This window comes from Pelophylax lessonae (genome assembly GCF_965119305.1).
Source record: "Pelophylax lessonae genome assembly, chromosome: 12".
NCBI classification, from domain to species: Eukaryota; Metazoa; Chordata; class Amphibia; order Anura; family Ranidae; genus Pelophylax; species Pelophylax lessonae.
Window position 1 is genome coordinate 180,148,088 of NC_138779.1, and position 14,935 is coordinate 180,163,022.

At 44.3% G+C, this 14,935-nt stretch overlaps 1 protein-coding gene across 1 annotated transcript; it reads left to right on the forward strand.

Moving 5' to 3' along the window:
* The first annotated feature begins 5,987 nt into the window (after positions 1-5,987).
* Positions 5,988-14,134, forward strand: LOC309567713 (ATP-sensitive inward rectifier potassium channel 11-like). The gene is made up of 2 exons (XM_082273154.1): positions 5,988-6,163; positions 12,807-14,134. The coding sequence occupies exon 2, from the start codon at positions 12,858-12,860 to the stop codon at positions 14,049-14,051; it is 1,194 nt and encodes a 397-aa protein (XP_082129280.1). The 5' UTR covers positions 5,988-6,163; positions 12,807-12,857; the 3' UTR covers positions 14,052-14,134.
* Positions 14,135-14,935: the final 801 nt, after the last annotated feature.

The following is a 14,935-nucleotide window of genomic DNA, read 5'->3' on the forward strand; positions in this document are numbered from 1 at the left end:
GGAGATTGGTTCTTCTGTATGCTGCCCCCGCCACTTGCAGTTCACTTGTGTTCTGCAGTCTCTGGGCCCCTGTGTGCTCCGCTGGTCCCCCCCCCCCATTGTGTGCCCCCCCGTGCTCCCTCCCCTCTCCTGCCGGCTGCTGCAGGGGATGTATCACAATAGAGAACCAGGAAGGGGTCAGTAAATATGTAATTTACCAGCTCCTTCCTTTTCTGAATGGACAGAGTCATAGTCAGTGACATTGTAAAAAAATTAATTAAAATGATAAAAAATAATACAATTAAAATACCAAAAAATAAAAACTACTGACACCAGTGAGTGAACTTCCAGGATTGCAAAGGTCACACTTGCAACCGGGCCCTGGCATTCCACCACAGCAGGGAGGCCCCAAGATGACAGGAAGGGGGCCCACTGCAGAACTTGTGAAAGGGTCTGCTGCGGGACCGTAATAAAGGGCCCCACAATGAGAGTAAAGGGCCCAAGGATCAGTGGGAGGAGCCCCAGACTTAGAGGGAAGGGCCCCAGCCAGGGGTCCGCTGGGCCCTTCATGGTTTCTTGCACCGGGGCCCTGAAGGTTCTAGTTACGCCTTTGACAAAATACACACACACAGACAAATAAATATATCCTAAAACTAGTTTCCTGCCCAATATATAGTTTTAGCAGGTATGTAAGACTCCTACCTAAAATCAAAAGTACTCTTGGTATCCCTAGCTTCCCACCACATACAGTACATACTAGGGTTGCACCTATCGGTGCAGATACTAAGCATTTGCACAAGTACTTGTACTCGTGAAAATGCTCCAATACCTATGACCAATACCTTTGCAGTGCGCTTTGAGCCTATACATAATGAATGGGCTCAGATTGCACTGCAAAGAATAGCATGTGATTTGAACAGGACTGCGATTCTTGTCCGAATCACATGCGGTTTCCAACACCGCTCCTGTGTAAACCCAGGCTTGTTATAGTGACTTAATCCTGGGTTCACACAGGGCGGTGTGGGAAACCGCATGTGAATTGCACCACATTCCTTTTCAAATCAATGCTATTCTTTGCAGTGCGATTTGAGCTCTATCATTTTGTATGGGCTCAAATCACACTGCACTGCGTCGGTAATTGGTATCGTTGAATACTTAAGCACAAGTATCCGCACTCGTACTCGCTCTTAAAAAAAAAAGGTATGGGTGCATCCCTAGCACATACACTTTTACATAAATTGTACATAGGGCTTGTGTATCAGTAGTAAACCAGTAAGCTAGGATAACCAAGACAGCTGGAACTTCAACGTGTTTCTTGGGAGTACCTTCTTCAGGAGATTAGTTCTCACACATCATAGGTTGAACTGGATGGACTGTTGTCTTTTTTCAACCTCACTAACTATGTAACTATGTGTTACTGGTAGCTAAAAAATTAGGGGAGACCCGTAAATGCAAATAGTGATATAGAAAAAAATGCTTACATTCATGCAAAGGGATAACACTTTGGGCGAGCCACCCCTGGGGGCGAGCGTGGGGACAACCAGAAACCAAACTGGTAAGGGGGGGGGGGGGTTACTGTAAACAGTATAATATAGTTTTAACATAGGCTTACAGTGCATCCAGAAAGTATTCACAGCACTTCACTTTTTCCACATTTTGTTATGGCCTTATACCAAAATGGATTAAATTCATTATTTTTCTCAAAATTCTACAAACAATACCTCATAATGACAACGTGAGAGAAGTTTAAAATCTTTGCAAATTTGATAAATATAAGAAACGAAAAAATCACATGTACATAAGTATTCACAACCTTTGCAATGACACTCAAAATTGAGCTCAGGTGCATCCTGTTTCCACTGATCATCCTTAAGATGTTTCTACAACTTTAATGGAGTCCACCTGTGGTATATTCTGTTGATTGGGCATGATTTCAAAAGGCACACACCTGGCTATATAAGGTCCCACAGTTAACAGTGCATATCAGAGCACAAATCAAGCCATGAAGTCTAAGGAATTGTCTGTAGACCTCCGAATCAGGATTTTATCGAGGCTCAGATCTGGGGAAGGGCACAGAAACATTTCTGCAGCATTGAAGGTCCCAATGAGCACAGTGGCCTCCATCATCCGTAAATGGAAGAAGCTTGGAACCACCAGGACTCTTCTTAGAGCGGGCCATCTGGCAAAATTGAGCGATCGGGGGAGAAGGTAGAGTGGCCAGACGGAAGCCACTCCTCAGTAAAAGGCACATGAGAGCTCGCCTGGAGTTTGCCAAAAGGACTGAAGGACTCTCAGACCATGCAAAACAAAATTCTCTGGTCTGATGGAACAAAGATTCAACTTTTTGGCTTGAATGGTAAGCGTCATGTCTGGAGGAAATCAGGCACCGATCATCACCTGGCCATCTCTCCAATACCATCTCTACAGTGAAGCATGGCGGTGGCAGCATCATGCTGTGGGTATGTTTTTAGCGGCAGGAACTGGGAGACTAGTCAGGATTGAGGAAAAGATGAATACAGCAATGTACAGAGACATCCTTCATGAAAACCTGCTCCAGAGCGGTCTGGACCTCAGACTGGGGCAAGGGTTCATCTTCCAACAGGAAAAAAACTTTAAGCACACAGCCAGGATAACAAAGGAGTGGCTATGGGACAACTCTGTGAATGCCCTTGAGTGGCCCAGCCAGAGCCCAGACTTGAACCCAAATGAACATCTCTGGAGAGATCTGCAAATGGCTGTGCACCAGCGCTCCCCATTCAACCTGATGGAGCTTGAGAGGTCCTGCAAAGGAGAATAGGAAAAACTGCCCAGAATAGGTGTGCCAAGCTTGTAGCATCATACGCAAAAAGAATTGAGGCTGTAATTGGTGCCAAAGGTGCTTCAACAAAGTATTGAGTAAAGCCCCGTACACACATACCGATCGTCGGCCGAACGATCGGCCGTCTTTTGTCCGAGGGCTGTCGTGTCTGTTGAAAAGTGCAAAAGACTGCACACGAATTTTGTCGGCCAACAACAGCTGACTGCAGAAGTGATGTCATGTGATGGTTAACTTTCCTTGTCTTTTTTCTTTTCTGAGCATGCCCAGTCTTGCTAATCTGCTGTCTGTCGGCCGAATTCTGTACTGACTGGCGAACAATCGGCCGTTCTGGTGTCGGCATACAAAAATTTTAATGCTTGCACGACAGATTCTGTTCGGCCGAAAGTGCGCTGTCGGCTGTCAGAAGCATCATACTAACAAGCCGAAAATCGGCCGATCGTTCGGCGGCCGAACAGTTTCGGCCGACAATCGGTACGTGTGTACGGGCCTTTAAGGCTGTGAATACTTATGGGATTTTTTCAATTTTTTATTTTTAATACATTTGCAAAGATTTTAAACAAACTTTGTTCACGTTGTCTTTATGGGGTATTGTGTGTAGGATTTTGAGGAAAAGATTGCATTTAATTCATTTTGGAATAAGGCTGTAACAACAAAATGTGGAAAAAAGTGAAGCGCTGTGAATACTTTCCGGATGCACTGTAAGGGCTCTTTCACACAGAGCGGACCGCATTGCGATCCGCTCCGGCACTTTTTTTTTTTTTTTTTCACGAAGCGGATGACACTTGTGTCATCCGCTCCGTATGTCCGCATATCATCCCATCCGTTTGCAGATGATATACGGACATAATGTATGTCTATGGGCATTGCGGATGTCAGCGAATGACACCGCTGACATCCGATTTTGCTTCCTTTCCGTTTTTTGAACGGAGGAAAAATAGGGTTCTGTTCCGTTCCATAAAACGGAACAGAACTGAAAGGACGAAAATCGGATGTCAGCTGACTTCTGCAATGCCATTGACTTACATTATGTCCGCAAATCATCTGCAAAAAAATGATGATTTGCGGACATACGGATCGCCCGTGTGAAAGGGCCCTTAGTATTAGCCCCCATTCACACTGGGGTGACGCTACTTCGCACCGCGACCTCCGAGGTCGCGGTGCGAGCAGCGCGCCGCTACCTCGGAGCGGCCGCCACGGACTTCGTAACATTGAAGTCTATGGCGGTCGCCTCCTGGTCGCCCCAAAGAAGCTCCGGACCCTTTTTCTGAGTCGGAGCGACTTGTGTCGCTCCTATCAGAACGGGTCCGCAGCTTCCCTATGGGAGGCGACCTGTGAGGCAACCAGGTCGCCTCACAGGTCGCCCGAGTGTGAACGGGGGCTAAACCTGTTTGTTTTTTTTTTCTTAAAAACAAAAAATATTTACAATCACGTTAACCTTTTGCAAATAACTCGCCACAAATGAAATTTCTTTTGCAGAGGATGCCTGAAATGTGAAAATCAGTGAGCCAATTACACAAGCAGGGGGTGACTTTTCTGGGGATGTTCTGTACAACATTGTATGGAAAGCCTCCAGGTTTCCATATTGCAATTTCACAGAAAAATACAGTGCTACAGATTAAAAAGAAAATGAATAAGGCTTGTGTAACAATTGTATATTCTATTTTTTTTTTATTATTTTTTTATTAATATTATTATTTGCTATGTTTTTCCCCATGAAATTAGAGACTCTAAATTATTTCATTCTACCCTCAAAGATTGCAGTTTGTTGTATTTAAATATCTTGTTAGTTCACCATTACTTCTTTCCTTTATGTGTTGGGCGACATTCACACGGACACACAGGGGTGGCAAGGGGCAGTCCCTGGCAAGATCTTGCAGTTCTAAATGCTGCATGGTGTGCAAACCGCAGCAGCTGTCAGATTTGTACTCTGTACAAATCAATGTCCAAGACCACTGCTCTTACATGTAACGGCTCATATGAACTTCTGACCAACCGTGGAGGCAATGTGCTTCCCGGGTCAGCATTTCTGTGGAGTTCTGGTTGCAGTTTATTGGCTAGACGCTTTGTCATCACGCCACGCTTGAGAGTCCAGTGCAGCCACACAGCCTGCACTATTTCACTTCTTATTTTTGAATAAATGTTTTTTACACTATGGGTGTATATGCTTTTTATTTTTCATCTTGCTGATGAACCAACCCTGACTGGATCAGGTTTGGCGCTTTGGAGTTCCCCTTCATAAGGAGATGTAAGACGTGCATTTGACCATACTATAATATTGTCCATTGGATCCAGTTGAGGCTTTCATACTTGGTGTCACCTGGTGGTGGAAGCACTACGAATTGTGATTGCGGGGACACTGGTGGAGCAAGTGAATCGTGAACAATTTGTTTCATTTGGACTTTCTTGTTTTGCATATATTTTTCATTTTTAGCTCTTGTGTATGGGCTCTTATGGACACTATTTATATATTTGGTGTGATTTCTTTATACATGTTTTTCATCTAATAAGTTTAATGTCATTATATTGATTAATTTTTGAGTTTTTACAATATTGAATTACATTTTTTAGCGCTACTTCATATATTCATCACAATTCTTGCATCTAGTGTCACAGATTGCTTAAGTGGCTGCTCATTTGTAATTTATATGTTTTAGCGTGGATATCCTATATGATTTTTAATTGGCTAGTTTGTATGCAGTCATAGCATGGCATGTTGTCGCATTGAAAAGTGGCATTTAGCCTCCTCTGAATGCACTATGCACCCTTGCCACCCATGTGAACGTAGCCTTAATGTTTTTAACGTTTAATATTTTTCAAGGATGCACCACATATGTGGCCAGGGAAAAAAAAGTATGAAATCAGAATATAGTATATTGATGGGCTTATTCATATGAATGATATTTTTCATATTTATCTTTATTAGAATCCTTTAAATGATATTAGTCTTTAGCTCTCCAAAAGATTCTAAATATAGACTATCATCTGTCTCAGGCAGTCGTGTCTCCATGCAATTATATTCGGCTGAATTGGAAACAATTGTTCCTGGAGCGCAACATCTTTGTTAAAAGGCTTGCACCGTAGCAGCTGAATGACAGATGAAATGGAAGGGGAGGGCTCAGCAGTGCACATTGTACCTAGCCTGCAGGAACACAATTTACTGTCATATGATAACAACCTCCTCATCCAGCCAATGGGAGAGTGCAACCACAGAAACCACACTGAATCAGCAGCAACAGCCTGTGCATCCTCCATATATACATATACTGGGGACACTAGACTGTACCATCCACCCTGCATAGAGGGGGAGAAGATCTGATCCCAAATTCAACAGATCCCCGATGCCTGCAGATTTCTCTGGATGACAAGGTAAGAAAACACAATCACACAATGGATTGCTCCAGCAGGTGCCCCTTGTCTGCATTGTTCCGGCTTCCGTCCTGCATCCCAGTTAATAATTGATTGCAGCCAGTGGAGAGGCCAAGTGCTGCTGCACCCCAGCTCTTCTATGGGGATGCTTAATAGATAAGGGACCACAGCTCATCTATGGGGATGCTTAATAGATAAGGGACCACAGCTCATCTATGGGGATGCTTAACAGATGGAGGACTCCAGCTTCTCTATGAGGGATCCACAATATATGAGATACTCCAGCTCCTGTATGGGGATGCACAGTAGATAAGACACCCATCTTTTCTAGGAGGATGCACAATGTATAAGACATCCCAGCTCCTCCATAGTGAGGCACAATAGATAGGACACCCCTACTCTTCTACGGGATTGCTCAACAGATAAGACACCCCAGCCCCTCTATGAGGACACACAATAGAAAAGACACCCAGATTCTGTATGGGTATGTACAATAAATAAGGCACCCTGGTTCTTCTATGAGTAAAAAACAATAAATAAGACACCCCCAGCTCCTCTGTGGGGATACTTAACATATAAGGCATCCTAGCTCCTCTGTGGGGATGTACAGTCGATAAGACACCCCAGCTCCTCTGTGGGCCTGTACAATAGATAAGGCACCTCAGCTTCTCTATGGGGATGCACAATACATTTGGCACCGATCTCAACTATGAGAATGCACAATAGATAGGACACCCCAGCTCCTTTATGGGGATGCTCAATGTATAAGGTACCTTAACTCCTCTATGAAGATATACACTAGATTACACCCCCAAGTTCCTTAATGGGGTTGCACCAAAAATTAGACACCCCAGCTCCTCTATGGGGATACTCAATAGCTAAGACACCCCAGCTCCTCTATGAGGATAATCAATAGATTAGACACCCCAGCTCTTTGATAGGGATGCACAATAGATAAGGGATCACAACTTCTCAATGGGGATGCACATTAGATAAGGCACCCCAGCTTCTCTAGGGGATGCACAATAGATAAAGCACCCCAGCTCCTCTATGGGGATGCACAATAGATAAGACACCCATCTCCTGTATGGCTATGTACAATACATAAGGCACCACAGCTTTACTATGAGAATCCACAATAGATAAGACACCCCAGCTCCACTATGGAGATGCTCAATATATAAGCCTTCCTATCTCCTCTGTGAACCCCAGCTTCATTATGTAAATGCACAATAAATTATTCATCCCAACCTTCACTATGAGAAAGCACAATAGATAACGTACACTAGTTCCACTATGGGAATACCCAATAGATAAAACACCCCAGCTCCTCTATGGGAATGCACAGACCATAAGGGACCCCAGTACTTCTATGGGATGCACAATAAATAAGGGGCCCCAGTCCCACTACAAAGATGTACAATAGATAAGAGACCCTTGCCTCTCCACGGGAATGTACAATAGATAGGGTACCCCAGATCCTTCATGGGGATTTACAATAGATAACAGACCCTCGCTCCTCTATGGAATGCGCAATAAAGAACCCCAGTTCCACTTTGAAGATATACAATAAATAAGGCACCCCAACATTTAGGGATCCCAGCTCCTCTATGGGAATGGACAATAGATAAGACTTCCCAGCGTCTTAATGGGGATGCACAATAGATAAAACCCCCGGCTCCTCTATGGGGAAGCATATTGGATAAAGCCCCTGGCTCCTCTATGGGGATGCACATTAGATTAGAGCCCCATATCTTCTATGGGGATGCAGAATATATAGAGGACCCCAGCTTCCCAATGAGAGTGCAGAATAGATAAGGGATGCAAACTCCTCTTTGGGGATGCACAATACATAAGACACCCCACCTCCTCTATAGGGATGCACAATAGACAAAACCACAGGCTCCTCTATGGGGAAGCATATTAGATAAAGCCCCCGGCTCCTCTATGGGGATGCACATTAGATTAGAGCCCCAATAACTTCTATGGGGATGCAGAATATATAGAGGACCCCAGCTTTCCAATAAGAGTGCAGAATAGATAAGGGATGCAAACTCCTCTTTGGGGATGCACAATAGATAAGACACCCCACCTCCTGTATAGGGATGTACAATAGATAAGGGACAGGCTGCAACCCCAGCCTTTCTACTCCAGATGCCAAACAGCATCTTTTAAGCCCTCAAACGATACCTAGATCTGTCCCTGGTGCTGAAAGCAGGCTGGCATGATCTAACCCAAACCTGATCTGAGCTTTCTATATTTCACTACAGATGACAGACATTTGTTCCTGGGTCCTGTAACATGATCATAGACACTGATTCTGCGCGGGTACATGAGAACCTGAAACAATTTTAATTGTACAGTTGTTTGTTCTTGTCTCTTGCATATTTTATTGAACAGTTATTCTACCCAAATAATTACCTAGCTATGTACTCAAATGTATTTCAATTGAAGGTGGCATTTGATGTTGTGAGTCACAAGCTGACTTCCTATATTTTTTAGGAATTTCAGCAGCATGTTTTTATCATGGTATTTTCTGGATTTTTATAGGACCCATTCACACCAATTGGTGCCCGTTATGTTCTGTATAATATGCAGCTACTAGTGTACATTGTGTAGGGCCCTATGATGCATTACAAATTCTATTTTTATTTTTTAAACTTTATTGTAATGCCAAAAATTATATTTCATTCAACTTTATACACAGAAGCATGCTGCATTGTGATACATACAGTTGAATGAAATGTTATTTTGTAATTTGTTGCAATGAGCTGCACTACATAAAAATGCAACCCGTCCTACTTTTTTTTAACATCTTGGTGTGAACTGAAACAAGGCATAGGGTAAATTGCCTTGCCTATGTGTTGGGACTGAGTTGGGCAACACTGTTCAACACAGCCCAATGAGGCGAGTGTGAATAAGCCCTTACTATGCACTCTGGTGTTTTGTGTGTAACTATTCACATTGGGCTCTTTCTACTCCACTTCTGTATTATAAAATAAGTGAAAAATCTACCAAGGAGAAGGACTCCCATGTCACCTCTGAAGTGCTGAAAAGATATAAACAATAGAAGGTTTAACCATGTCTGTTGAGACGCATGCAGGCTCAATACTAGGGCCCATAGACAACTATTTTTTACTGTATGACCTGTTCATAACATTCATGTGCGGTGTTATGCCCCCCCCCCCCATAAAAATATAGTGCAACTTACTGCTTTGTATGTCAGCACAATGCAGCACATCACAAGACATTGCAATGCATAGAATTGACAGATGTTCAGGAAGCTCTACTTTTTTTTTTACTTTCCTGGAAACTTTTGGTCATAATCGTCACCAGGACAAATAGCGAATGAATCTCCCTAACACTGGACAGGTGTTCTAATATTTCTCACTCTGTCTAAAACAAAAAAAGAAGTTTGCCTGTTATACTTTAATACAGGGGTCTCCAAACTTTTCAGTAGGAAGGCAACATTGTGTATTTTACAAATTTTCACGGTGTAAAAAAAATCTGTGATTTTTAAATGTATATATAAAGTTATTTTTCTTTTTTTGTAATTGGCATGATAAGATTCTGAACAAAAGAAAAAGAACTTTGGCAAAACAAAGTGAAGACAGTCAAAACAAATTTAAGCCTTTATTAAAGGCGGAACAAACAAACATCTTGTCTCCCAGTACATTTGTGTCCCCCATAAGAGTCTCTTGATACATTTGTGTGTCTCATCAGAATCTCTTGATACATCTGTGTCCCCAGCAGAGTCCCCTTGTCCATTTGTGTCTCCATCAGATTCTCCATGCTCATCTGTGTCACCATCAGGCTCTCTCTGTCCATCTGTGTCCCCATCGGATTGTTCCTGTCCATCTGTGTCTCTATCAGATTGTTCCTGTCCATCTGTGTCTCCATCAGATTGTTCCTATCATCTGTGTCTCCATAGGTGCGTCCCTGTCCACTCGTGTCCCCAGCAGAATCTTTCTGTCCATTTGTGTCCCCAGCAGAGTGTTCCTGCCCTCTAGTGACCCCAGCAGAGTATCCCTGTTCATGTATGTCCTCAGCAGAGTGTCTCTATCCATTTATGTCCCCAGTAGAGTCTCTGTTTCCCTTTATGTCCCTAGCAGAGTATCCCTCTCCACTTTGTCCCCAAAAGAGTGTCTCTGTCCACTTGTGTCTCTAGCATAGTCTTCCTGTCCAGTACACCTCTCCACTTGTGTCCCCAAAAGAGTGTCTCTGTCCCTAGCATAGTCTTCCTGTCCAGTTGTGTCCCTAGCAGTGTGTCTCTGTCCCCTTGTGTCCCCATCAGATTGTCCCTGGCCATTTGTGTCCCCATCAGATTTTTCCTGTCCATCTGTGTCCCCAGCAGAGCATCATCATCCTCTTGTGTCCCCAGCAGAGTCTTGCTGTCCACCTGGGTCCCCAGCAGAGTCTCCTCATCTATTTGTGTCTCCAGCAGAGACACCCTGCTTACATACGTACCCAGCAGAGTGTCCCTGTTCACTTATGTCCAAAGCAGGGTGTCCCTGGCCCCTTGTGTCCCCAGGAGAGTCTTCTTGTTCACTTGTGTCCCTAGCAGAGTGTCCCTGTCCATTTGTTTTCCCAGCAGAGTATCCCTGTCCACGTGTGTCCCTAAAAGAGTGTCCCTGTCCACTTGTGTCTCCAGAAGAGTGTCCCTGTCCACTTGCATCCCCAGAAGAGTGTCTCTGTCAACTTGTGTCCCCAGCAGAGTCTTTCTGTCCAGCTGTGACCCCAGCAGAGTGTCCCTGTCCACTTGTGTCCCTATCTGATTGTTCCTGTCCATTTGTGTCCCCATCAGATTGTTCCTATCCATTTGTGTCCCCAGCACAGCATCACCATTCTGTTGTGTCCCCTGCAGAGTCTCCTTGTGCACCTGGGTCCCCAGCAAAATCTGTCTGTCCATTTGTGTCCCTAGCAAAGACACCCTGTCCACACATGTACCCAGCAGAATGTCCTTGTTCACCTGTGTCCTCAGCAGAGTGTTCCTGGCCATTTGTGTCCCCAGAAGAGTCTTCCTGTTCACTTGTGTCCCTAGCAGAGTGTCCCTGTCCATTTGTTTCCCCAGCAGAGTGTCACTGTCTATTGGTGTCCCCAAGCAGAGTCTTTCTGTTCACTTGCGTCTCCATAAGTATCTCCCTGCCCATTTGTGTCGCCAGCAGAGTCTCTCTGTCCATTTGTGTGCCCAGCAGAGGGTGCCTGTCCATTTGTACCCCAAGCAGAGTCTCTCTGTTCATTTGTTTCCCCAGCACAGTGTCCTTGTCCACTAGTGTCGCTGTTCACTTATGTCCCCAGCAGAGTGTCCCAGTAGAGCTTCCCTGTCCACTTGCGTCTGCAGCAGAATCTCTCTGTCCATTTGTGTCCCCAGCAGAGTGTGCCTATCCACTTGTGCCCCCAGCGGAGTCTCTCTGTTCATTTGTTTCTCGTTCACTAGTGTCCCCAGCAGAGCGTCTCTGTTCACTTATGTCCCCAGCAGAGCATCCTAGCCACCTGGGTCCCCATCAAAGTCTCCCTGTCCGCTTATATCCCCAGCAGAGTGTCTCTGTCCATTTGTGCCCCCAAGAAGAGTGTCTCTGTCCATTTGTGTCCCCAGCAGAGCTTCCCTGTCCATTTGTGTCCCCAGTAGAGCCTCCCTGCCCATTTGTGTCGCCAGCAGAGTCTCTCTGTCCATTTGTGTCCCCAGCAGAGGATGACTGTCCATTTGTACCCCAAGCAGAGTCTCTCTGTTCATTTGTTTCCCCAGCACAGTGTCCTTGTCCACTAGTGTCCCTGTTCACTTATGTCCCCAGCAGAGTGTCCCAGTAGAGCTTCCCTGTCCACTTGTGTCTGCAGCAGAATCTCTCTGTCCATTTGTGTCCCCAGCAGAGTGTGCCTGTCCACTTGTGCCCCCAGCGGAGTCTCTCTGTTAATTTGTTTCTCGTCCACTAGTGTCCCCAGCAGAGCATCCTATCCACCTGGGTCCCCAGCAAAGTCTCCCTGTCCGCTTATATCCCCAGCAGAGTGTCTCTGTCCATTTGTGCCCCCAAGAAGAGTGTCTCTGTCCACTTGTGTCCCCAGCAGAGCCTCCCTGTCCATTTGTGTCCCCAGCAGAGCCTCCCTGTCCATTTTTGTCCCCAGCAGAGTCTCCCTTTCCACTTGTGTACCAAGCAGAGTCTTCCTGTCCACCCAGGTCCCCAGCAGAGTCTCCATGTCAACTTTTATATGTCCATTTATATCCCTAGCAGAGTGTCTCTGTCCATTTCTGTCCCCAGAAGAGTGTCTCTGTCCATTTCTGTCCCCAGAAGAGTGTCTCTATCCATTTGTGTCCCCAGCAGAGTCTCCCTTTCCACTTGTGTCCAAAGCAGAGTCTCCCTGTACATTGATGACCCCCTCACATTTCCCCCTTCAGCATGCCTTACTGCTTTAATTCAGCATAGAGCATGTCTGTGTATCATCTGGAGACGTGCTATATCTCTCAGCTCCTACAGTTACTTGTTTCTTGCAAATTGGTATGGAACACTCAAATTACCTCCTCTATATTTTATAGTAGAGTTTAATTATCAAAGATTGATTGTTCCCAATATAAGCTATGTGTATTTTTCTGTGAAATTAGTTGGTACTTATATACAGTTTTGTAATTCAGTAATTTCCCTTTTTACAGATAAAGTGCCATTTCTAAAAAGGCAATCCACACCTTTTTCACTTTATAAACATGCTTGCCCGGAAAGGCTTGATCCATGAAGAATACTTGATAACTAGGCTTGCAGAAGATAAGGATGCCCAACCTCAATATAGAAGCAAGACCAGAAAAGCCCGCTTTGTGGCTAAGAATGGTGCCTGCAATGTGGCACATAAGAATATCCGTGAACAGGGACGTTTCCTCCAAGATATCTTCACCACTATGGTAGACCTCAGGTGGCAGCATAGCCTGCTAATCTTCACAATGACATTTATATGCAGCTGGATGATGTTTGCTATGGCCTGGTGGCTTATTGCCTTTGCCCATGGAGATCTTGATCCCAAACGCAGCAGTTCCACACCTTGCGTCACTAACATTCAGTCCTTTACTTCAGCCTTTCTTTTCTCAATTGAGGTTCAGGTGACCATTGGCTTTGGAGGTCGTATGGTTACAGAACAATGTCCCTTGGCTATAACGATTCTCATCATCCAGAATATATCTGGCTTGATCATCAATGCTGTCATGTTGGGATGTATTTTTATGAAGACGGCTCAGGCTAACCGTAGGGCTGAGACTTTAATATTTAGTAAACATGCTGTTATAGCCTGTCGGGATGGCAAGTACCGTTTCATGTTCAGAGTAGGTGACCTACGCAAGAGTATGATCATTAGTGCTTCAATCAAGATCCAGGTGGTCAAGAAGACCACAACCACTGAAGGTGAGGTCATCCCAATCTCTCAGGTAGACATTCAAGTAGAAAACCCTGTTGGAACAAATTCTATTTTCTTAGTTTCACCACTTATAATAAGCCACACAATTGACGAAAAGAGTCCTCTATACAATTTCTCAGCTTATGACCTCTGCCAACAGGATTTAGAAGTGGTAGCCATACTGGAAGGAGTAGTAGAAACAACAGGTATAACAACCCAGGCCAGAACGTCTTACTTGCCTGAAGAAATTATTTGGGGTCATCGTTTTGTCCCCATTGTTACAGAAGAAGAGGGCAGATACTCTGTCGATTACTCTAAATTTGGAAAGACAGTTAAAGTGCACGGACCCCTATGTAGTGCGAAAGACCTGATGGAAGGCAGAAATCAACCAATTTCTGGGGGTGGTCACCCTTCTAGAATTTTGAAGAGAAGAAAAGTAGAAAGTCATGAACCTTCTATTTCTGAAAAGAAAATGTCCAGAGATACCTCATGTCATGATTCTTTTTCTGATTCCTAATGTGTGTGTTTTTTTACGGTAGAGAAATGATACTTTTCTCATCATTTGGAATCTTCCCAGGGGGGACATGGAGTTGAAACAGCTTATTTTGTCCTCTGTATCAAAATTAAAAGAAAAGAAAACACATCAATATACTAATATTAGAGACGGTTAACACGCCCGTGCAGCGCGACTTCAGCGTCGCTTGCAACGACTTCTCATAATAGAAGTCAATGCAAGTCGCTCCGACTTTGCCAAAAAATAGTGCAGGAACCTTTTTCTAAGTCGGAGCGACTTGAGTCGCTCTGATTAGAATGGTTCCATTGGAACATTGGAAGCTACCAAGTCGCCTGACAAGTCGGATCAGTGTGAACCGGGACTTAACTCATTGACAACAGCTAATGCTAAAACTATTGTACATATTTGGGCTTTTGCAACCACTTTTGTGAATGGAATGTGTCTTTGATGCAAATGAATTTGTTAAAGATGACCCCAGGCAAGTGTAAAAAACATAATTGAATGCAGTTATATATGCCTTAAAAAGAATTAAATGTATTTTTACATACCACTAGCATGAGTACCTTATTCTGTCTTGATAATCGCCTCCTGTTGTCCCCTACACAGCAGTTTATCAAACTGCAGGAGGGAGAGACAGAACTAGTAGCCAATCAAATTGTGCTGAATGTACATGTGCCGACAGGGAACATGCTGACAAAAGTACAGAGCAGAGTTTACGATTTGTGTTGCTGAATCTTTGCTCTCCATTGACCTTTACTGTCAACATGATGAGGGCAGGGTTTTGACAGCACTGAATTCCGTAACCACTTTAGGACTGGAGGATTTTCCTGCTTTACGTCCAGGCCACTTTTTGCGATTCGGCACTGTGTGAATTTAACTGACAATTG